At 52.2% G+C, this 23,566-nt stretch overlaps 1 protein-coding gene across 2 annotated transcripts; it reads right to left on the bottom strand.

Annotated features, from left to right (window-relative positions):
• Positions 1 to 1,577: 1,577 nt before the first annotated feature.
• GLTP (glycolipid transfer protein) lies at positions 1,578 to 23,566 on the bottom strand. 2 transcript variants are annotated; one of them, XM_069558238.1, is made up of 5 exons: positions 23,149 to 23,566; positions 9,056 to 9,114; positions 7,958 to 8,091; positions 5,004 to 5,154; positions 1,578 to 2,751 (listed from the first exon to the last, which is right to left on the bottom strand). In XM_069558238.1, exons 1-5 carry the CDS (start codon positions 23,249 to 23,251, stop codon positions 2,689 to 2,691), a joined length of 510 nt encoding a protein of 169 aa, XP_069414339.1. In that variant the 5' UTR covers positions 23,252 to 23,566; the 3' UTR covers positions 1,578 to 2,688. The 2 variants fall into 2 exon arrangements, with proteins under 2 accessions (XP_069414339.1, XP_069414338.1); XM_069558237.1 differs by having other exon boundaries at positions 1,578 to 2,755; positions 23,149 to 23,502.

Raw genomic sequence — 23,566 nt, 5'->3', positions numbered from 1 at the left:
GGCATCCAAACGGGCATGACTTGGAGGAGATATGGAGTCAGATGAGAGCCCGAGGTGCCCCCAGACCTAGCAGGATCACCCTGGCTGAGTTCTCTTGCCCCATCCCTGCGGTGTTCAGTCTCTTAATCTGATAAATGCAGCTGCTGATGCCCACATCAGGGCACTTGTGAAATGATGTGCAGGGCCTGGTATACAGCTGGTGCTCAGTGTGTGTTCCTTCCTCCCTGCCCCAGGCAGAAGTGAATCCCACTCTGACAAGGATGACAGGAGAAGGCATAGATGCACTGCTGACTTCATCTCTGGGGTCACAATCCCAAAGTGCTCCTGGGGCCAGGCAGGTACCAGGAATAAAGAAGGCTGTCCTGGGAAAATTCTGACCTTCCACAGAGAAACTGCCTTCCTGGTGTCACTATATTATGTTGGAAACATGCAGAAAACCTTTTTTTTTTTTTTTTAATGTGGACCATTCTTAAAGCCTTTATTGAAAATCTGTTACAATATTTCTGTTTTATGTTTTGGTTTTTTGGCCATGAGGTATGCTGGATCTTAGCTCCCCAACCAGGGATCGAACCTGCACTCCCTGTATTAGAAAGTGAGATCTTAACCACTGGACTGCGAGGGAGGTCCCAAAAAGCTCTTTCTAGAATATATATATATATACACACACACACACAATTTAAAAAATTTGTTGGCAGAATTTTATATTCAAAGGGAAAAGTCCTAAAAAGCACGTTGAGCTTAGAGAGATCAGTGGCATTCTTCCTATCAGCAATGTTAGGAAACATCATGAAATCAGAGACAGCAAAAAACTTAGTTCAGACTTCTACCCCTTGGCCACATCAGAGGGAACCTTCCAAACTGGATATCCGGCTGATTGTGCAGAAGAGCTCTGAAGATGTTCCACAGTTTTCAGAGTCAAGCTCAAATTCCTCAGTGGCATGATGTCTCACATACACACAGCCTGCTCTGGGTCAAGCCAAAAGGACACTGCCTATGAACTGGAGTGTCCCCTCTTCCTCCTCTACTGGGATCCTCACAACCCCAACTTTTCCATCAAGGTTCAGTGTGTGCCCCAATCTGTGGACTCAGGCTCCCTCTGGGCGCTGACCACTCTATATTACCTCTGCTGATTTACTGGTCCATCTTGCCCACTAGACTGTGTGTTATGCAGGAGCAGGAATGAAGTAAAATATTTTCCTCCACATTTAACCCTAGCACCAGAAAAAGCACCTGCCCATGATAAAGTGCAAATAACCAATGGTTACAGGGTCGGGGAGGCAATAGGGATTGGTGGAGACTGAGGCAAAGTGAAAGTATATCTACCCAATCGCCCCATCCAGCCAAGGGGGCAGTCATCTCTCATTTCCAGCCAGGCAGTTTGATTTCTCTAAGAAGCTAGAAATAAAGATTTTTCTGGGACATGTCAGTTTCTCAACATGGCAGCCAGTTCTATTTTTCAAAACCAGAAAATGGGACCCAGAGACTCAAAAGCAAGTCCTTGGCTGCTCCCCAGTTGTATCCTTTGATCCAAAAAGAACAAGAAAAAAAAAATCAAGAATCAAAACAGCACACCAATGTGATTCCAAAATAGAAATTTATTTATTAAGGATTATTTAGTTTCTGCATAAAAATCACCAATTGTTCCTCATTGGGTTTTTAAACATACATCAATTCTTTGTGGGTTGCTTTGGTCATCCCGACACATTAAAAAGACAATTCTTTTTAGAGCCAGGAAGGACAGTTAAGGCAGTAAGGCGTGTTCGTGGGTTCATCCTCTCCCCCTCAAAAGAATACACATGGTAGGTAGTTGCTTGGGTTGGAAAGGCTGTCCCTGAAGAAGGTAATTATGCAGAAGAATGCAAATGCAGTCATCTACAGTCGGTTATGTGTGTCTGATAGCTTTAAAATAAGCCTTCCCTTGGTCATCAAAGGCTTGCTGGTTGGTTTCAGCTATAAAAAAACACTGTCTGGCAAGACAGTAAGAGAGGGCCCTAATGACAGTGCTGGAGGTTCGGCTGTGCAAACCACATGAGCGCACACACCAGTTTGCTTTAAAAAGAAAAACAATCCCACAAGAGGGGCCCTGTATAATTTCAGATCAAACCCCCTCATGGTCCTTAAAACACTCAAAACATCATTCAGCCAGCTCCTCAGAAAGACACGTGCCTATTTTCAAAGCGACGGATCTAACACCACTTCCCCCAGAGTCATGCTCCGAATGGGGGCTGGAGGGGACCAAAAAACCCTAGGACTTGATTTATTAGAAATATTAATTGATTTTTACCACACTGAAATGAAGGCATAAAGTCAGTCTGTGCTGTCATGAAATTCAAAGGAGATTCGGAAGTGTGACGGTTATTTATTGCTCCAGGAGGGCAGATCCCAAACGTGACCTTTAAAAGTCCAGGGCCGGCCCTGTGTGCGCCCTGGCCCGACTCAAGGCTGCTCTGGGGGCGTGCCACAGGCAGGGGCAGCTGGCCAGCCAGATTCGCAGTGATTCGGGTTTGCCTGTTCCTGCAAGGGGTCTGCGGTCGGGGGGTGTGCCGTCCGGAGCACCCGCTGTGGAGCTGGCCTACACCTTGTAGTTGAGCTCGGCATTCATCCTGGTGTACATCTCGTAGATGACGTCGATGGTGGCCGTGTAATTGACCAGGAAGAGGCGGACCTTCTCCAGGCATTCCTCCTCTGTCACATTCTGGCCCTTGGAGAGCGCTTTGAGGAAGTCGGACTTATACGGGGCCGCATACAGCGCTGCCTTGAGACGGGTGACAGGGGGTGGCACAGCGTTAGAGGAGGGGGAGCCCAGCCCCTGGTCAGGTTCTGGGAGGGAATGCCCCCAAGGTCCGCGCTGGGCAGGAGGTCTGTGTTATTCATGGCACTGAACGGGAAAGGCCCAGTGTGGTGGTGGCGGGGGGTTGTGTGTGTGTCCCTTTCTACCAGGTGAGGGACAGCAGGAAGCTCTGGGGACAGACAGACCTGGCTTCAAATTCCAGCTTTTACTGCCGACTAGCGGTGAGCCTTGAGCAAGTTACTTAGCCTCTCTGAGCCTCAGTTTCCTCATTTGTAAAATGGGGATAACAATGGCACCCACCCAAGTGGGTTGCTCTTGTCAGGATTGAGGTCGTGTCAAGTGCTGAGCACAGCACCAGACACACAGTAGGTGCTCTGCGAGGAAGGACCTCTTCCCTCCGGTGGGTTCCCTGCTCTGGAGAAGGTGAACGGCTTCCTCCTGAGACCCACTAACTGAGGGGCGGGGCAGGGAGAGGATGGCGAATCTGTGCTGTTCCTCTTCTGACCTTCAGGGGGCGACACTTCCCTAAATTTCAGAGAAATTTGAAAAGCCCAGAGAACCAAAAATTCATAGACTTTCCGAACCAGAAGGAAAACAATGCAACCGGATAAAAAGGCTTAGGCTACAAGTTTGAAAAGGCGAGGAAATTACAAATAATAACATTATCATTAAAAATCAAAATGGGGGGGGGTGGGAGGGAGGTTGGTTCAAGAGAGAGAATATATATGTATACTTATATCTGATTTGGCTTCCCTGATAGCTCAGTTGGTAAAGAATCTGCCCGCAATGCAGGAGACCCCAGTTCAATTTCTGGGTTAGGAAGATCCCCCGGCAAAGGGATAGGCTACCCACTAAAGTATTCTTGGGCTTCCCTTGTGGCTCAGCTGGTAAAGAATACGCCTGCAATGCAAGAGACCTGGGTTCGGTCCCTGGGTTGGGAAGGTCCCCTGGAGAAGGGAAAGGCTACCCACTCCAGTATTCTGGCCTGGAGAATTCCACGGACTGTATAGTTTATGGGGTCGCAAAGAGTCGGACACAACTGAGCAACTTTCACGTTCATGTCTGATTCACCTTGTACAGCAGAAACCAACACATCATTGTAAAGCAATTATCCTCCAATTAAAAAAAAAAGAATCAAAATAGAAATAGCTTCAAAATGCCACGCACTGTATACAGAATAATACATAGACTCTTCACAATGAGCCTGTGAGGCAGGGCCTATTTTACGTCTATTTGCAAGATGAGGATACTGAAGTTCAGGAATCCTGGCTCAGGATTTCTTACTGCGTGACCTCTAGCAAGATACTTAACATCTGGGGCATCAGTTTCCTCATCTGTGAAATGGAGACAAGGAGAGGGCCTTTCGTGAAAGTGACCCTCCACAGGCAGCCCGCCTTGAGCTAGGCATTCAGGGAAACCAGTTATAGTGGTGGTCGTGGGGCCTTCACAGGGGGCAAGGCTCTGTGGGTGGCAGGCGGGCAGGGCTCTTGCAGTCCCTGCCCGGGATGGGTGCTGTCACCAGCCTTGCCAGGGCGGATGGCCCACAGGTGCCATATTTCCTGCCTGGATTCAGTTGACGCCTGACCCTGCCTGCCCATGACCTGAGCCACGCGGGAGAGAGACCCGCCCTCAGAGCCCCATTCTTTCCGCAGAGAAGATGGGCGGGCAGGGGGCGCTACTGTAGGAGAAAGGGGGGCCAGGACAGTGTGCAGTGCACCCGTGGGCTCTCGACGCCTCTCCGGTGGGCTTCTCCCATGGCCGGGCTGGTGCCGAAGGCCTGTGGTCACCATCACCCCAACACAAGTCACCAAGAGCCTCGTGTGCAGATATCCCTTCAGCAGACAACCCCATGGGTGGGCACAGGGGCCCTTCCTCCCCTCCCCACCCCCCTCCAGTGCCAGGGTCCCAGCTGAATCCAAGGGGCCAGTGAGGTCGGCCCACTGTCAACCTAAGGGCCTCGTCTCTGCCCTGGCTATTCTCATGGTCTCCCAATCGGGCCCTCATCACAACCGCCACAGAGCACTTAGGAAAATGCCCACCGCGCAGCAAAGGCCTCTCATCGCACCAGCCTCACCCACACAGACGGAGGAGAGCCCTTCCTGAGCCCGGGGTGGGCAGCACGGACACAGGGCAGGGGGGCCACAGCGAGAGCGTGGGGCGGAGGGCGAACCCCACAAGCTAGGGGTCCCTCTGCGCCCGCGGGGTGGCTCACCTGGAAGATCTTCTGCACAATCCAGCCGTGGTACTTCTTGAGGGCCATCTCATAGGCCTTGGTGGCGTTGACGCGGATGAGGTTGGGGTGGTTCTCGTCCCGCTCGCCGTCGCAGATGCTCTGGAGGAAGACCTGGATGAAGCGCAGGCCTCTGCAGCCGGAAAGGAAAGGGTGCGTCAGGGCCCAGCTCACTCCTGCCGGCCCCGCCCACCCACCGCACAGAAACCTGGGTGTATCCTGACCCGGATGTACCCTGAATAAAGTACTTCCCTTGACCCCGGAATACTGAGCTGTCATGTCTACACGAGCTTCTGTGTAACGTGACCCTCCGCCCGCCAGGGGATCACCTCGTCTACACCCAGGCCTGGCACTGACCCCGGCCGTGGCCTCTGCTGGGCTGTGAAGTCTACAGAGGGCAGGGTCTGGATGCGCTCTGCCCATTTCTATGGCCACGTGGCCATCTGTGCTTGAGGGACGAAGCCAGTCAATATAGGGCTGAAGGCCCAGCTCTGGTCCTCAAAGGGCTCAGGGACCACAGACCAGGGCCACGCTGAGAACACGAGCGAGTCTGATCCTGTGGGCTCCCTGCTCCCATCCCTGCCTGTGCCGTGGACCACATCCTCCAGCGGCCACTTGAGCCCTTCCTCTGAGGTAGGATGATGCTCCAAGAGCCAGGAGCAGGGTGTGGGTCATGGAAAGGCCACCAAGTTTAGAATCAGATCAGTGCCAGCCCTTTATTCCACATCATCTCATCTGCTCTCCTTGGTCCGGCCAGTGAGACTGAGCTCAGCACAATCTGCCCACTTCACGGAGGGGAATACAGAGGTACTCCAAAAGCCTCAGTCTCATATCTTAGACAGCAAGAGCCTGTCTCACTCCCTAACTGGGCTCCTCTGCTCCCTCCCTGCGGGGGTGGGGGGTGGGGGGTGGGGGGTGGGGATTCGTTTGGGGCTTTCTGGGGCAGAAATGCTTGGCCCAATGACTGAAAGGATAAAGTTCAGCTTTATCACCTGTGAAGTGAAGGAACTCCTCCATGCTTGGATCACAACTCTCAATCACTGGGGATCAGCCTGGCATGTGAACCACGCTCAGGGTCTAGTCCCAGCCCTGCCCTGACTGGCCACCTCTCCTGAGCCCCTGCTTCTCCCAGCCTTTATGATCCCCCCGCTGCCCAGAGCTGGAGTGAGTCTTTGTCAAAACCCCATTTTACCCCGTTGCTGATGCCCCTCCATGGCTTCCCAGGACCCCCAAGGGGGCTGGAATTCATCCTTGCCCAATTCCACCTCATCTTTCCCTGCCCCCACCTTGCATCCAGGGCCCTGGCTGGATCAGATCCTCCTGGAGGGGTGGATACTCTGTACCTCTCCTGCCCTCCCACCCATGCAAGACCTCTTCCTCCTGGGACCCTGCTGCTCAGACTTGGAGATGCTAATTGGTAACCCGCCTCCAGGAAGCGCCCCCTGATTTCTCTGCTCCAGGTTCTGATACCCTGCCGTCATGACCTGCCCCACAGCCTGACCCCTTGCCTCGGCGCTGGACTGTCATACCCTAAGAGGGACCCTGCCTCTTCAAGCAGCATCCCACGCATCCAGCACCAGGCACAGCACACAGCAGGTGCTCATTATGTGCTTGACTTGTTGACATCCACCAGGATCTGCTCTCCTAGTCACCGGGCTCTGCCCATGTCTCCTCTGGACACAGACAACCTACTTCCTGACCTGACCGTCACTCTCTGCCTGGCTCTTCCTGAGAAACCTACAGAACCTGCCAGTGGATGGACCCAGGGGCATTCCTCATTCCAGGTGTGTGACTCTCGGGCTGACAAACAAGAGTAGGGCAGCTCAGTGTGGACAAGTCATAAAATAGGCCATAAGGGTGTCAGTTACAGCCTACCTACCCGCTGATGCCCACACTGCCCACATCCTCCAGGGAGCAGACTCTTCCTGTCCCATTTCACCAAAGAAGTGCACAGAGTGCGGGTGAGGATTAGCTTCTGGGGATGGGGATCCAGGGAAAGTGCGACTTCCCTGTCCTGCCTCCAGGCCCCAGAGAAGGGGCAATGTTGGGAACATCAGTGGGGCAGAGAATGGGTCCCTGGCTTCGTAGCTGCTGCCAGGGATTCAGGAGTCTGCACAGCTGAGGGAATCCGGGAGCTGGCAGAGAGCAGCATGAGCTCAGCAAGCGAGCTGCCTGGCCTCTCTGAGCCTCAGTGGCTTCATCTGTAAGATGGAATGACTATATGCGGTTCCAAGTATGTGCCACGAGGACAGTACGTAACATGGTCACAAGCACTGGCAACTAACTCTAGGGTGAGACTATCTGAGTTCAAATCCCATATCGGGGTGCCCTGCCCCCAGCCCACAGGTCGAATTTATGTGAATTAGAGTGCTTTTTCCTCTAGATGCTGTGGTTCTGTCAATAAGCTGTCATAATATATAAATCTGCCATGTGTGTGATGTGACTGGCTGGCTGTAGACAGGATGTCTTTGTGCAGTGCACAACCTGTATAACTGCAGAGCTCAGCCACTCTGTCCCAGCCCTGGCCCTGTGCCCTGAGCCCATGAATTGGCCCCCAGAAGCCACCAGCATCCTCCTCTAGGACATGGGGATATATGGGGATGATCATACCTAACTCACAGCCCATAAAATATGATCAGGTGTCTATATAAAGAGCTTAGCACAGCGGCCGGAGTATCCGTGGGTTTGTTACGCCTCTGGTGAGACTGGAACCAGCAAGGAAGTGTCACCATCAGGCAGAACTTGGCCCCCAGGGTGCTTTCTCTCTGTCTCTAAGTAGCGCTGCACAAGGGGAGCACCTATGTGGAAGACGAAGTGCCCGTCCGCCCCGTCAGACAGACGCCCTGGGGCAGTGGCGGGATCGGCTGTCCCTCCTCTTCAGGGCAGGTCCCATGGCCCCCCGGTCACAAAAACACCCCGCCACCCAAGCCCATCACCTCTTCAGCCACATCAGTGCCAGCGTGGCCCCCACTTTGGGCCACTCGGCCCCGTACATCTCCTTCTCCACCTCCAGGATGTTCTGCAGGGTCCGGAACTTGGTCGGGTTGGTATCATAGACAGCTTTGATTTTCTGGAACAGAGCACACAGGGTTTTCCCCTGGGGAAGGCTGCCTCCACAGATGCCACCCCACCAGAGCCTCGCTGTCCCGCCCACAGGTGCCAGGACCAGCAGTGGGGGCTGGTCGTGACAGTAATAATCCCCAGGGCCGTCTGCATTCACTGGATGCCCACAGCGCTTTACAGTCACAGCCTCCTCTAATCCCCACAGCGACCCTGACGTGCCTGCCGTCGTGCCAATTTATAGATGAGGAAGCGGGCTCAGAGAGGCGAAGTGATGTGCTTAGGGTCACACAGCTGGTGCAGGTGAGAACGGGTTCCAGCCCTGACCAGACCCCAGAGTCCACGTTCTCCAACCACTACTGATAGCACCTTGAACCCCAAGTATCTGAAGTTTCGCTTCTGTGGACAAACACAAGTAGGTCCTTAGGATTCAGAGATGTCCAACAGGAAGAAGGCTCCTGAGTCAGAGGCAGGAAGTTTGGATGTGAATCCCACCTCTGCCACTTCCTTGCTGTGAGTCCCTCAACAGCTCTGGGCCTCGGTTTTCCTGTCTGTAAAATGGGGATAATGACACAGCACCGGCCTCATGGTGGGTCCTTGCTGGGGGAGGGTCAGTGGTTGGGGGATGCCATCAGGAGCTCTAAGGATTGAGGAAGGAAAGGGCTGGGTCAGTGCAACTGTGGACCTTGGAGTTTATTTTTTGTTTGGTGGGGTGAATCCAAGTGCCAGCCAGGTCCTTCTCAGGTCAACCCTCCAGACTGTGAATCATAGTTTGGCTGTGACTGGATGGCATGACTGCAAAGAGAACCAAGAACCTGGAGCCTTGAGTCAGAGGAACTGGGAGCCAGGCCTGTTTTCCGTGTCTCCTTCTGTTCCTGAGCCTGGGGAACTTGCAGTGGGTAGCAGGGCAGTGGTAACCAGGGTGGGATTAGAGTCCCGATCTGGGCACTGGGGCTGCCAGGCCAAGTACATACAGTGATGTTGCCACTTATGTCCGCCTTGATGGGAGTAAACACTGGGGAGCCGAGGCAATCTGGGGACAAAACAAGAAGAGAGATGTTAGAATCCCAGCAAGGGTGATATTCAGGACCACCATGGGACAGGAGGAAAGGTCATTTGATGTGTTTAAGGAAAGAACTATTTGTAGGTGTTAAAACGGTTCGTGGGCAAGTAAATTTGGAGTTCTGGGCTCCAAGTGAGACTGGTTTCTTACCCCAGGACTTGTCAGAGCCTTTAAAATACAACCAGATTCTCTAAGGGGCAAATATTTTTCCCACAGCACCTTCTCATCCTAGGATAAAAATTTCTATATCTGCACCATCTAATATGGGCCCGTGTGACTACTGAGCACTTCAAATGTGGTGTGATCGAGGCACTCAATTTGTAATTTTATTAACTTTCATTCATTTAAATGTAATAGCCACATGCGGCCAGTGGCTACCATATTGGACAGTACAGTGGAGAGCATCTCGCAGAACTAACACTCTGAGAAACCATCTCGGCTGACAAGGCGATGGCCGCTAACAAACCAGCTGTCCAGGAAACAGCTCGAGAAATCTTAGTCCGTGGGAGAAGAGGGGCCAGACTTATGAAAGATAACCTTCTCATTCATCAGCTTCTAAGGCAGAAGTGAGCTGGTGACCCAGAGGCCCCCTGGTCCTGAGACTGCGTAGGAGCCTGGGAGAACCCACCTGCAGGGGGACCCCCGTCACTTAACAGAGCTAAGTGAACTGGGGCTGCACACCTGCTCTGCAGACACTGGCAGTCAGGGCTTGGGAGTGTCCCTTCTGCTCCCCGAGCCTCAGTTTTCCCATCTAGCAAGTGGGCCAACAGAAGTGGTGGGAGCTCCTACGAGGATGACTTGAAACCACCCACTTCCGAGACACATACTTTGTTCGTCTCTGACATCCGAATGCTCTCCCTTGGAGGCAGTGTTCCTTCCTTGGTGGTTCCCAAAACAACAGAGCACCTTAAAATAGGTGGCGTCTTGGAGGTGACGAAATGTGGACCAAGAAACTGGCCGTGCCTGGAACTCAGGGCTCCCGGGGAAATATAAGCAGCCTTTGGCTTGTTTCTCCTCCTTTCCTGCCTCTGTGACCCCCCACCCCAGCAGCCCGTCAAGGGGACCAGAGACAGCCCACGGGTCAGAGCTCCCTGCTGAGGGCTGGGCTCGGAGGGAACAGACAGGGAAGGGCCGGGTCTCTCCTGAGCAGACTCAACGAGGACTTCAGCCTCAGAGCCTGAATTCAGCTGTGCTTCCCTGCCACCTCTGAGCATCCTCAATACAGAGCCCAGGGGGCAAAGACACCTGGGCAGGCCACAAGTGGGTACCAAAACCCATGGCAGGGAAACACCCCACCCCCGCCAGCTTCCCCTTGTCCGCAGGCCAGGCAGGGGCTTTGGGCGCTGCACAGGGCCAGAGGACTGGAGGAGGGCTGAATTCCACCCAAGGTGACTCGGCACACCTGGCCAGCCATCTGGAACATTCTAACTGCATCTGTTGAGAGGTGCATTGAGGAAACAGCACTGGATGTTTTATATGAAAAAGCCCCAAACCCCATAGAAAGGAGGTCAGGTAGGAACCCAGACAGATTGGGTTTGAATCCAGGTTAGCAAGTATCCTGCCTGGGCGCCGTGTAACTTAGTTTCCTCACATGGCAAATGGGGCACCGTGCATACGTACTAAGTCGCTTCGGTCGTGTCTGACTCTTGCCACCCTATGGGCTGTAGCCCGCCAGGCGCCCCTGTCCCTGGGGTTCTCCAGGCAAGAATTTTCCTGGAGTGGGTTGCCATGCCCTCCTCCAGGGGATCTTCCTGGCCCAGGGATCGAACCTGTGTCTCTTACATCTCCTGCACTGGCAGGCGGGCTCTTTACCACCGTGCCACCTGTACTTATTTCACAGGGTTGTGGTGGGGATTGAAACCCACACACTGAACACATTCAGCAGAGTGCCCAGCGCAGCAGCCCTCAGTCAATGAACTCTGACCATCTTTATGACTTTGTGACATGACTAGGCTCCGCGCTCTAGCAAACGTCACCCAGGCTTGGAAGTCATCAGGTCCTCCAGGGCCTCCGCTGAGTGGAAACACACGGCCTGCGCCCCTGGCCACCTCTACTCTCCTGACTCCCAACTGAGGCCCCCTTGGGGCCCGAGAAGACGTGTGGCCCAACTGCAGGCTCCTGGGTACAAGATCCTCAGGCTGAATGGAAAAACCTTCCTCTCAGCTTGCCAGCCTCTCTCCCACTCCTGTGAGCTCACATCTCCCTTCCCGGATGGCTGCAGGAGCTGCTCTGAGGTGCCAGGTGGGGGTGCAGACATCCCGTCCCACCAGATCCTGCCAAGGGTGTTAATGAGGTAATGACTCCACCCACCGTTTCATCCTCCCTGATGTATCGCTGGCCTCATCCTGCGAGGCCAACCGGGGAAGCCTGTGCAATTTGCTCGTCCTGCACCATGTTCTCCGCCAGGACGCTTACCACGACTCCCCCAAAGCATGACGATGTGCCGTAATAATGCAGAGAACTTCCTATGGCCCAGTGGTTAGGGTTCAGTGCTTTCACTGCCCAGGGCGCGGGTTCAATCCCTGGTCAGGAAACAAAGATCCCACATGCCAAGCGGAGTGGCCAAAAAATAAAAAGAAACCTCAAGAAAAAAAAAAAATGCAAGACAGTCAAGACTCTCCACCACTAGTGACTCTTTCCCTCTTGACCATGTAGCCAAGGGTCGCCAATTCCGAGTCTCACAGGGGCCAGGCAGGTGCCATGGATGGGCTTTCTGGGGACTGGCAAGACTCCTCTAAAGGCATGACCATGGCTTCACCTCCTTGTCTTTCAAAAATATATGCTGTCCAAAGACATGAAGTGGGTTGACAGATGGACAGAGAGGTGGACAGTCAGATATAAGTGGTAGAATCTAGATGGTAGGTACATGAATAGCTGCTGTGAAATTCTTTCAATTTCATTACATGTTTGAAATTTTTCATATAAAATACTGGAAGAGAATGCCAGGCTTTTTTTTTTTCCTGCTCATAAAAGCCAGGCTTCTTCCTTCCCCTTTTCCTCCAAGCTCACTGCACTGCTACCATCACTGTGGTTCCACGCGTAAGTCTGTTTTCTGTCCACCTCCCCCTGAGCTCTGAGAGTGCAGAGACCAGTTGGTCTCTGTCCCTGCTCTGCTCCCCACTCCCACGGCTGGCATGAAGCCAGACCCCAGCAAGTGGCATGAACAAGGGGGCAGAGAGTGGGAAACACGATCGAGAGGCACCCCACTGTTCTTTTTCTAGCCACATTCTTGTAGGGCAGACTGACCCAACGCACGGGTCTAAGGACCCACCTGGCTAAGATGGCAGAGGCTACGGGAAGGGGCTTGGCCTCGGTTTCCCCGTCTGTACAGGGACGTCCCTGTGCGGCTGCTGTGACGGGGGGTCGGGGTGGGGGAGGCAGGGTGCATGCCAAGTCAGGACTCAGAGCCTGGCCATGATTTGATTACCACTGTGGGCCATCCTGCGTGGAGATGCGGAACCAGGGTTTGGCGATCATCAGCCACGTGTGGGTGGCTTACCAGCTTCTCACAGTGACTCAGGTCAGTCAACAGGCATTTTAGAGACGCAGAGAGTAATATTTGGTTTCCCTGGCTCTGGAAATGGCTTCTATGTGGTTCTGAGTGTCCCCTCTACCCCTGGATGGCGGGGAGAAAGGTTTCTGTCTCATCTTCTGACACCGTGCCATGTGGGGCCCGAGGTCATCGTGGTTGGCAAGAGCCGGCCCCAAGGCAGCTGTTCTTGCAGGTCGTGGACCGTGCAGAGACCAGGCTTCTGCTCAACGAGGGGTGGGATGTGGGGCCTGGATGGACTTCTGGAGCCAGGAAGGGAGCAGAAGGAGAGAGGGGCAAAGCAGGGCTGGGAGACGGCCCCCAGGAGAGGGGGGTGGTGTGTACATATAGAAGCACACACAGGAGTCGGGTTGGCAGCGTCTGGACCGCCTGTGACCAGAGGAGGAGCAGGGTAGAGCTACGCAGCCTTGGTCCTGAGTTCAGATCTCTGCTCTGGTGTCACTCTGGACAAGTGACTTAACCGCTCTGGGCTCAGGCCCCTCCCTTTCCAGAGCCCCAAGGTGCTGGGCAAACAAGAGGCACTCCAGGCGACCTGAAGCCGGCCTCCACATGCCTTGTGGAAGGCTCTGGGCTTCTGTTTGCTTTGGCTTAGCCTGACGCCACCAGGCTCTGAAAAGCCTCGTGACTGGTGCGGGGTCACCCGGTGAGAGTCAGGCACTCACACACAATTCCAGACCCAAGGCTGGTATCACCATCCCCTCTAGCCTTTCTTTCTAGAATGTTTCCATCTGTGTGTGTGTGAGCTCGGCAAAAGTGAGAGGACTCCGACCGGAAAACCGAAAATGATTTTGACCCCTGAGCACTCAGTGGCGTAAGAGCTGAAACTCACGCCGGCCCCTGCTCTGGACACGATGCATTTCTGGTCAGGTTACCCAGTTTTACCTTTCATACAGAATACAGTCCTGCCTCAAAATTATCTTTCTAGTTACACCTGTTTTGCAGCTATTCCAAACTTGTTTTTCATTATTGTCAGCCAATGGGCTCTTTAGAATGGCACCCGGAACCTGCCAGAAGGGAGGGAGGGGTCTTGGGTGGCTTTCTAGTTTATCGTCTCACTTCCAGAGTAAAAAGAAGTCATCTCAAAAACAAGAGAAAAAATCAAGTACAATCCCACCATCTTACTTCGTAAAGGGTCACGGATTCTAAACACAGTCAAGCCTTGGTCACCTGGAACACGTGGCAAATGGCCCCTTCTCTTTTAGACTTTTCCTAAGCATGCCACTCAGAGAAGGCCATGGCACCCCACTCCAGTGTTCTTGCCTGGAGAATCCCAGGGACAGGGGAGCCCGGTGGGCTGCAGTCCATGGAGTCGCACAGAGTCAGACACGACTGAAGTGACTTAGCAGCAGCAGCAAGCATGCCACTCAACCCAAAAGGCATAACAAAAAGGCCAATAAGTCTGATTACAAACCCAAAAACCTTCTATATGGGATGGGGTGGGCATGGGAGGAAATCCTATCACCAATCAAAGCCAAACAGCAAACTGATTGGGAGAGGGGTGACCCATGTAATAAATATCATAGACCAAAGACTATTATCCCTAATATGTAAAGAGCTCTAAAAAATTAATAAGAAATAACCTCCTTATAGAAAATGGACAATTAAAAGACATTTAATCTCAATAATGAAAAAAAAAGCAGTGAAATATTTTCCATCTACCAAATTTGATGACTGCACCAACTTTCTCTCTAGTTCAGCTATCCTGGGTGGAACTTATCCAAACGTAAGACAGATATCCCTGCGTTTGTACAGCAAGCCATTTGCAGTGTACTAAACAGGGCCATCATCAGAACTAGGAATTATGATAAAGGTGTGACCCAGTGATATCAGAGGCCCCCTCAACTGTTCCCTAAATGGGTCTAATGATATGTTTCCAGGGTTTTAGGACAGCGTTATGTAGTTTTATGGGTTGTGTTTTTTTTGGCTGTGCCCTGTGGCATGTGAGATTTTAGCTCCCTAACCAGGGATGGAACCTATGACCGCTGCAGGGGCAGTGGGGAGTCCTAGCCATTCGGCTGCCAGGAAAGTCCCCAGCTTTGTGTAGTTTTTAAAAAATTCCTCTTGCTTTCTCGGCAGTGCTTTGATTCTGCAAGATACTGGGAGAACAAACAGCCAACTCTGTCAGCATCACCGACAGAATAAGAGGAAGCAGACACCCAGCAACATTCTGTGACCTCTGTGACAGTCCTGCCCAGGTCTCTGCCATAGTTCAGATGGTTGAGGTCGTCCAGAGAGCAGAGCTCCCCATAAGCCAGCAGTCCCCACGTGCCGCCCGGAATCACATTCATTTCCTGTTTTTCTGGCCTCCATGTAATTGGAAAGCACCTGCTGTTGTGCTCTGAGAAAGCCCCCAGCACATATTTGGAAATTTCCATCCAGGCTGCCCCCTCTACGCCTGCCTCTCCAGGCAAGCCTCTCTTCCAATAGGCGATGCTCCCAACGCTGAGCCACAAGGTGACCAAATTGCCCCCGCCCTCTCACTTCATCTCAGGAATAATTTTCACTCAAGAACAAAAAGCATTCTGCTTTTCAGATGCACACCTTCACTTTCAGCCTGTGTGGTTCAGTGTGGGAAATCCAGGCCCAACCTGTAAATATTCATTTGAAAAAGGAAGAACAGGGGTGCCTGTGCCAGGATGCTAGGGGCCTGGTTTGGGGAGGTTCTATTTCAAATTCAAATTTTTTTTTTCAATAGCTGGATAGTAAGGTTTCACTGTTAATCACATGGGACAGAGTAACTTTACAGATCCTAGGTTACAAGGATCATAATGGGAGGCACTCAGATTACAGTTGATGGAGATGAATCATTTATTAACCCGATGGTATGTGGGGTGTGCATGTGACGGCTCAGTCTGCAGTTAGGCCTGTTTTGAAGCATAAGAGCCCGAGAATGACCACCTTTCAAAAACTAATTCCCACTCTAAATTCTATCTAAGAGGAAAGAATGTTTACCAAATGGTACTTTAAAAAATCACCCCTGGGACTTCCCTGGTGGTCCAATGGCTAAGACTCTGTGCTCCCAATACAGGGGGCCCAGGTTCAGTCCCTGGTCAGGGAACTAGATCCTGCATGCTGCAACTAAGACCGAGTGCAGCCAAATAAATAAAAGAAATTTTAGAATAATTTTTAAAATTAAAAAAATAAAAATAAATAAAATCAGACCCGTGACATGCCAACTCTCTTTATCCACAATTGTCCCTTTTGGCAAAAACCAGCCAGCAATTGGGAATGCAAATGGGAAAATGAGTTCGCTTACTTGCTGTGTGGCCTGGGAGAAATCAGTTAACCTCTATGAGCGCCATTTCCACATTTGTAAAATGAGGTTAATAATAGACCCCACCTTATAGAGCTGTTGCAAGGCTTAAATGAGGTTGTAGAAATAAAGGGGTTAGCATAATTTCTGCCTCAATTTTTTTAAAGTTATTCTTTATGATTATAATAATTATTATCATACATTATAGCATCATTCTTTAGGAAAGAAATCCAGGAAAGAATGATTCCAATGATTAAGATGTCAAAAAGGGAATTTCCTCGTGGTCCAGTGGTTGGGATTGTGTGCTTTCACTACTGAGGGCCTGGGTTTGATCCTTAGCTGGGGAACTAAGAGCCCCAGGCATGACAAAAAAAAAAAGAGAAAGAGATGAAGACAGGGAGGAGAGAGAGGTAGAGAAAGGTGTGGATATGGGTAAAATCAGCAGGAACTCCAGTTATAAACTAAGGACCCCGCACTCCTGACCATTACAGTCTGAGATCTCAGCAGGGAGTGGTGAGAGGAAGGTGGCATAACAGCAGTGCAGAAAATGAATCATTTCTGAGCCAGAGGAAGTGAGCTGGCCGCAACTGCCGGAGAAGAGGTTTTATAGGACCCTGGGGAGCGCTGATCCATTGTAAGGACTTGTAAAGGCTCAGATACAGTTAACACAATAACAATTTGGGGGTAGGCGGGGGAAGCCCTGATACGTGCAACTCTGTAAGAATGTAACACAAGCTTTTAACATCCATCCAGGCCCTTTTAAAACTGAAACAATGCAACCTAAGGCTAGAACTCAACATTGCTATTCTAACAAGCTCATTGAAATAAGCACACTGTCAATGCCAGATGGGAACGTCCAGCATTTCCCCTCCCCCACAACAGCTCTAAAAGGTCCTTTCTGCTCTGAAAGACTCGTTTGCAGGGCTGGCCCCCTACAAAGCTGTTCCTCCTTGCGTGACTTGGTCACATGCCTTCACCACTCTGAACCTCAGTCTCCTCTTCTGTAAAGTGGTGCCCATTCCTCCTAACTCATAATGTCGTGAGGAGGAGGATTGGAAATGAGAGATCGGCTTGTTCAATGCTGAAGCACGTGGAAGTCACTCAAAACATGGGTTACACTAGCTATGGGGTCAGGCATTATACCTTACAAAGCTGCTGTCACGCATTCTTTCCATTCCCTTTCAAGTTACCCACTGACTGGGCACCGATGCTCTGCCAGGCACGTTGCTGGGGCCTGGGACACGATTCACAATGGGGCACTGTTCCTGCAACCAGCCCTACACAGCGGACACCCCACAGATGAGGAACGAGGTGGGGGCTGGACAAGCTCGCAGGGACAGAGTGGATGGATATCTGGGTCTTTTCCCTCCGGCTTCTCCATCTTCTTCCCTCCAGGAGCAGAGGCCAGACCTCCATCCTTGACCTCAGGGCCGGACTTTTCTGAACCCAGAAGATCAAGAAGATCTCCTTCTCACTAGAGGAACAAGGGTGGTGGACACCACTGGTCCGTGCTCTGCGCTGGCCTTTGGATGTTATAAATGAGAGTTGCTTTAGCAGCCAGGATGCTCAGCTGGCCCCTAGCCTTGGCAGCTGGTCACCAAGAGCCCGAGGCAGCTTCTTTTTGCAAGAACTTTGTTGCCCAAGGGCAGTGTGGCAAGAGGGGCAGATTCTCAAGCTTTTGGAGGCTGTCTGCCCCACCTGTACAAAAAGGTGGAGAGATTCTCACATTGGATGCCAACATCATCTGGGGGAGTTAGCCTCCACCGGCCCCCCTGCGAGGCCTTTTACAGTCGGGGCTGCAGGCTCAGAGAGGGGAAGCTCCTGGGTGAGGACACACAGCTGGGACACCGTGGAACAGGCATTCAAGCTCAGGCTGGGTCTGCTGAAACCAATTTCCATCTATCTGCTGCTGCTGCTGCTAAGTCGCTTCGGTTGTGTCCAACTCTGTGCGACCCCATAGACGGCAGCCCACCAGGCTCCCCCATCCCTGGGATTCTCTAGGCAAGAATACTGGAGTGGGTTGCCATTTCCTTCTCCACTGCATGAAAGAGAAAAGTCAAAGTGAAGTCGCTCAGTCGTGTCCGACTCTTCGCGATCTGGAGACTCCAATTCAGGGACATCAGCCAACAATAAACCCGGGTTCAAAGCAACTTCTCTCTAAGCCTCCCAAGCAGCCAGCAGATGAACAGGTTAACACAGCGGGGCCAGAGGCAGCCCTCTGTTTAGGTGTTGCTTGGCTCTAATCTGGGCCAGGTGAACTCACGAGTGGGTCTCACCAACACACAGGAGATGCTTCTCAAGGTTAACAAGACCTCACTCCCTACTTGCAAATACACCTCCAATGGATGAGAGGAGTCGGCAGGCTGGTTCAGTTCGAAGTTGCAAAATCGGGGTTGGGGTGAGTGGGGGAAGTGGGAGAGTGAGAGGGAGGTCCAAGAAAGAGAGGATATGTCTACACACATAGCTGATTCACTTCCTTATACAGCAGAAACTAACACAACACTGTAAAGCAACTATGTTATAGTTTACTGGCTCAGTTATGTCCGACTCTTTTGCAACCCGATGGACCCTGCCAGGCTCCTCCATCCATGGCATTTCTCAGGCAAGAAATACTGGAGTGGAGTAGGTTGCCATTTCCTTTTCTGGGGTCTTCCCGATCCAGGGATGGAACCTGTGTCTCCTGTATTACAAGCAGATTCCTTACCACTGAACCACCTGGGAAGCAACTATACCTCAATAAAAAATTTTTTTTAAAAAATTGCAAAACCCATTGCCTTAAGTGGCTCTGGCATAAGTGGAACCCATCCAGGTGAAAGGAAGGTGATGGGCTAGAGAGCAGTGGTACCCCAGGCAATGAGACTCTGATGCAGGTATAGAGCCAGAAGCAAGTGATGTCGTGGTACCATCTCTGGGGCTGCAAGCCATTCAGAAAGGCTACAGCATGGATTTCAAGGTGGGGTAATAGGGAGCCACTGCAACTTCCAGACAGACAGTGACAAAACTAAATGATAACTAGGTCTCTCCCTTCGCCTCTCTCTCTCCCTCCATTGCCACCCTTCAATTGCAAATGCTCTGGAAGGGTTGTGTAATCGACCGTAAAAGCTGAGAGAGGAGGGCCTCACAGAAATCAACTGCAAACTGATCAGAGGTGAGATCCAATTACTGGGTCAAGATGGAGAAAGAAGACGGACAAAGGGTTGTTGACCTCTAGGTGGACACAGCAAAACCTATCCGGCTTGGGAGACTCAGACCAGAGATACGGAAGAGCCCAGGATACAGGTGCTCTGAACCACACAGGACCTGCAGCCCAAAAGAATCCGCATTCATCAAGCCCAACCAATTCTGTCCCAAACCACACCCAATGAAGCATTAAGAAATGTGATTGCGCTAAACATATGTAAAGCCTTCACCTGCTTCGACCCAGCAATTTCCCTTTAAAAAATTAGAAATAACCAAAGAAGTATGCAAAGAAATATACATAAGAATGTTCACTGTAGCATGGTTTACTAGAGAAAAAAAAGAAACAATGTCAATATCCAACACCAGGGGCTTGGTTAAATAGTTTATCGCTACATTCAAACAACAAAATTCTAAGTAGGTCTGGAAAATGATGGTTGACATGGAAAGCTGGTTATGCTATATGGTTGGGTTAAAAAAAAAAAAAAAAAAAGCAGTTTATCCTTTTTCCCTTAAAGAGACAAATGAGTCTGAAAGGAAAATAGTCTGAAATGTCACCACTGATTTCTCTTAAAAAACAAAACAACAACGGGACTTTCCTGGTGGTCCGGTGGTTTCCTGGTGGGCCAGTGCATAAGAATCCTGTGGCTCAGCTGGTAAAGAATCCGCCTGCAATGCGGGAGACCTGGGTTTGATCCCTGGGTTGGGAAGACCCCTAGAGGAGGGCATGGCAACCCACTCCAGTATTTTAGCCTGGAGAATTCCATGGACCATATAGTCCATGGGGTTGCGAAGAGTCAACACAACTGAGTGACTTTGACTATATATTGAATACAGAAGACGCAGATTCAATCCCCGGTCCTGGAACTAAAGTCCCGTAGGCCGAGAAGCAGCTAGGCACACATGCCCAATGCAGCCAAATAAATTAAGTTTTTAAAAAAATAACAACAAACTCTGCCTCAAAAAGCCATGAAAGGATTAAGTGAACTCATCTACACAGTTTACTTAGCACGGAGTAAATGCTCAATAAAAAAATGGCAGGGAGATTTTTAATTTATCATTTCTTCTTGATCAATTTTTCCTCTGAGAAACAGATCTTCCTTGAAGAAATAAATACTTTTTAAAAACACTGCTCTTAGCCTTCTGCTCTATTCGTATCAGGAGCAGAAGCTCTCAACTGGGGGTGACTCTTTCTCTGCAGGTATTTTTGGTTGTTACAACTTGGAGAAATGGGATGCTGCTGGCATCTGGCAGAGAGAGGCCAGGAATGCCACTGAACATCTTACAAAGCACAGGACAGCGCCCCCCCTCCCACCCCCCTCACCCACCCACCCACCCACCGCCCCCCCCACCCACCCCCCTCCCCGCCAACTCCAAAGAATGGCCCGGCCCTGAATGTCAGCAGTGTCATGGTGGAGAAACCCTGCTTTGGAAGGAACTGCCACAATGCCATTCAGACTTCTTGAGTTCAAACTTCAGACCTGCTCCATGCCAGGGACACACACGGCACCCAGATCTCAGATCACCCAAGGGACCAGACATTACCAAGACCTGGACAAAGCCCATGTTTCAGGGCAGATGGGCTGATCTCCATCAACCCCCATGTGCCAGGAGAGAGCCACTGGTGGGAGCATCCTCCCCAAACTTTAACCCTCAGGAGGAACCCTCGCCCAAGAAAAGCCTTGATGTTTCAGAACGGATCATCACGTTTTTCAAACAGTGCTAAGAATTATCCTCTGTGGGCCGACCCACTGAGGCTTCTGTATAAATGGAGGCTCTGTCAACAGATGTGACGGCCCACAGCAACCAGTTCGCAGCAAAGACAAGGGTCTTTTGAGATCAGGGAAGAGGGAGGGGACGTTCTCCTACCCAGGCACCAGCTCGCCGCCGGCTCCAGCCACCACCACCCCTTTCCCCGTACAACTGACTCGATATTTGCATCAAGTGAAGGTGGCCCCAAACGCAGAACTGATGGACAACCTTCCGAAGATGCAGGAGGAAAAGGCCACAGAACTTACCTTGGGGCTTTCTCCACCTTGAGAGGCAGCTAACATTTGGGGCTGGCTCAGTTCTTTGCGGTTGGGGACTGTGTTGTGCCCTGGAGGGTGTTTACCAGCATCCCTGACTCCCAGCTGCCAGTACCATCTCCCTGTGCCCCTCACCCCCCCCACCCCCCCAGGGTGTGACAACCAAAAATGTCTCCAGATACTGCCCGTTGTCCCCTGAGGGGGGCAAAACTGTTTGAGTTGGGAAGGACTAGCTTAAACAGATTCTGAATCCTTATTCAGAGCAAATGTTCATAGAACTTAAAGAGGAGGGAAAAACCCATCACAAAAACCAACAGTTCCTCAGTGCTAAAATCAGACAGTTCCCAAGTTCCTGCCTGGAGATTTAGCATTATCTCAACATGGAGATACTGATATTAAGAATATTCTGTACATTTAAGTGCTAACTGAGCACCTACTGTGCACCAGACGTTGTTCTGAGTATCAGGGATGCAACAGGAAAAGACCCAGGTCTGAGAATGGTACAAACCAGGCAAAGGCACTCAAACACTCATTAATCAATCATCTACGCTGTGAAGGAACCAAAACTGAACTCAGGAACTTGTATAACAACCACGCCCCCAACCGCTAAGATGTGTTTGGCATTTAAAGGCCTTGGAACTTTACACACTCCACCCCATTTAGTCCTTGCCGCTAGCCTCAGAGATCAGCATGCGCATTTCACACACGGGGACGCTGAGGCTCAGACGGTGGAGGAAGAGAACAGGGGCGTGACTTCATGCAGCCACAACCACCCCAGAGCCCACGGCACTGTAGCAACTATTGCCCACTGGGAGCCCTGATCACCCTGCGGGGGAAAGGGAGTGACTGCCCTGGGTGCCACCATCCCTTTAGTCCAAGTTAGTGTCAGGTTCTGTCAGTCTGCAGGTTTCTGCTGGACTCTGCCCTGGGGACTGGTCTCTTCCAGCCAGGCCACCAACTAAACCAGCAGGGCAGGGTTTCGGGGAAGCCCACATGGAAGAGGAGAAAGCAGAGCTCAGGTTGCATTCTTTACTGGAGACCAGCAAGGCAAAGGGCAGGGCCCTACTGTCTTCTGTTTCCCATTTTCCATCCAGGGTGTGGGCTGGGTTGGAGGACGGGAGAAATGAGGGTCTGCAACTGGCTTAGGGCCGCCTCCCAGTGTTCCTGCGACCTCCCAGGGCATGACGAATGGGGGAGGGGACTTTTTCTTTTGGATACCCCCCCCAAGCACCCAGTGTCTGATGTCACCCCACAAAGCAGGTGCCCTGGTCCCGACCCCTGCTCCAAACAGAGGGGAAAGTTTAGGTAGTTCTCTGCAGGAAGGGGGCTCAAGAGTTTTGCGACTCCATCTCCAAAAACCCCCTCCTCACTTTGCCAGGCTTTCTGCCCCTGGAGTGGGGGTGAGGGGTGGGGGTCTTGGATTTGGAATTATGAGGAAAAGAAGGGTTCACACCGCCCACGAGGGAGAGGATGGGAGAATTTACAGAAAAGAGGGGGTTTATCAAATGAGGGGTTCATTTTAAAGGGAGAGAGTTGGGAGCCATTCAGAAGGGGAAGAACGGGAGGAGGGGTGAAGGATAAAAGACCTAGTTGGTGGGGGACGGTGGGACGCTTTGGGGGAGACGGAGGACTGCAGAACTAGGGCTCTGGTAGAGTAGGGGTGTTCGTGGGGAGATGGACGTTTGGGGCGCACAAGCGGGTGGAGATCTGCGGGCATCTGACGGATGAAGTGTCTGGGGAGACAGAGGATTTGGGGATGTCCGGGAAAAAATGAGGATGTGACACGTTCTGGGGAGAGAGGATCTGGGAGCAGTCCGGGATAGGGGAAATCTGGGGTGCCTGCAGAAAAGGGGGATCCTTGGTGCCTGGGGAAGTAGGATTTGGGGTGTCCACGGAAGGTCTGGTTTGGGGATGTTTGAGAGAAGAAGGAAGCGGGTGCATCTGGGAGCGCCCTGGGGCAGGGCTCCCGGCCAGTTCCCCCTTTCACCCCGGCTCACCGAAGAAAGGCGGCAGGTGGGACACCGCCTCCAGGAAGGGCCCCGTCTCGATCTGCTTGTCCGCAGGCAGGGGCCTCAGCAGGTGCTCCGCCAGCAGCGCCATTTCGGGGTCGAGGCCCGCGGTGATGCCCCAGCCGGCGCCGCGGGCGTCCACGCCGCCCCCCGGGCCGCCGCCGTCAGCGCCGGGGCCGTCAGTGCCGCCCTCCGCAGCCTCCGGGGACGCCAGCGTCGCCACTTCCGCCCGCGCTGCGCCCGCGTAGCCGAGCGCTCAGCGCCGCCCGCAGGCCGAGCGCCTAAACTGCTTGCCGCGCCGCCCCGCCCCCGCCCTCCCGCGCCCAATCCGCGTCCGCCGCCGCGCCCGCCAGCCCAATCCTCGCCCACGGCAGTGGGCCTCCGCGCCGCTATTGGTCAGGGGGCG

This window comes from Ovis canadensis, chromosome 17 (genome assembly GCF_042477335.2).
Source record: "Ovis canadensis isolate MfBH-ARS-UI-01 breed Bighorn chromosome 17, ARS-UI_OviCan_v2, whole genome shotgun sequence".
Lineage (NCBI taxonomy): Eukaryota > Metazoa > Chordata > Mammalia > Artiodactyla > Bovidae > Ovis > Ovis canadensis.
The sequence above is the reverse complement of the archived record's forward strand: the minus strand, read 5'-3'. Positions and strand labels throughout refer to the sequence as shown.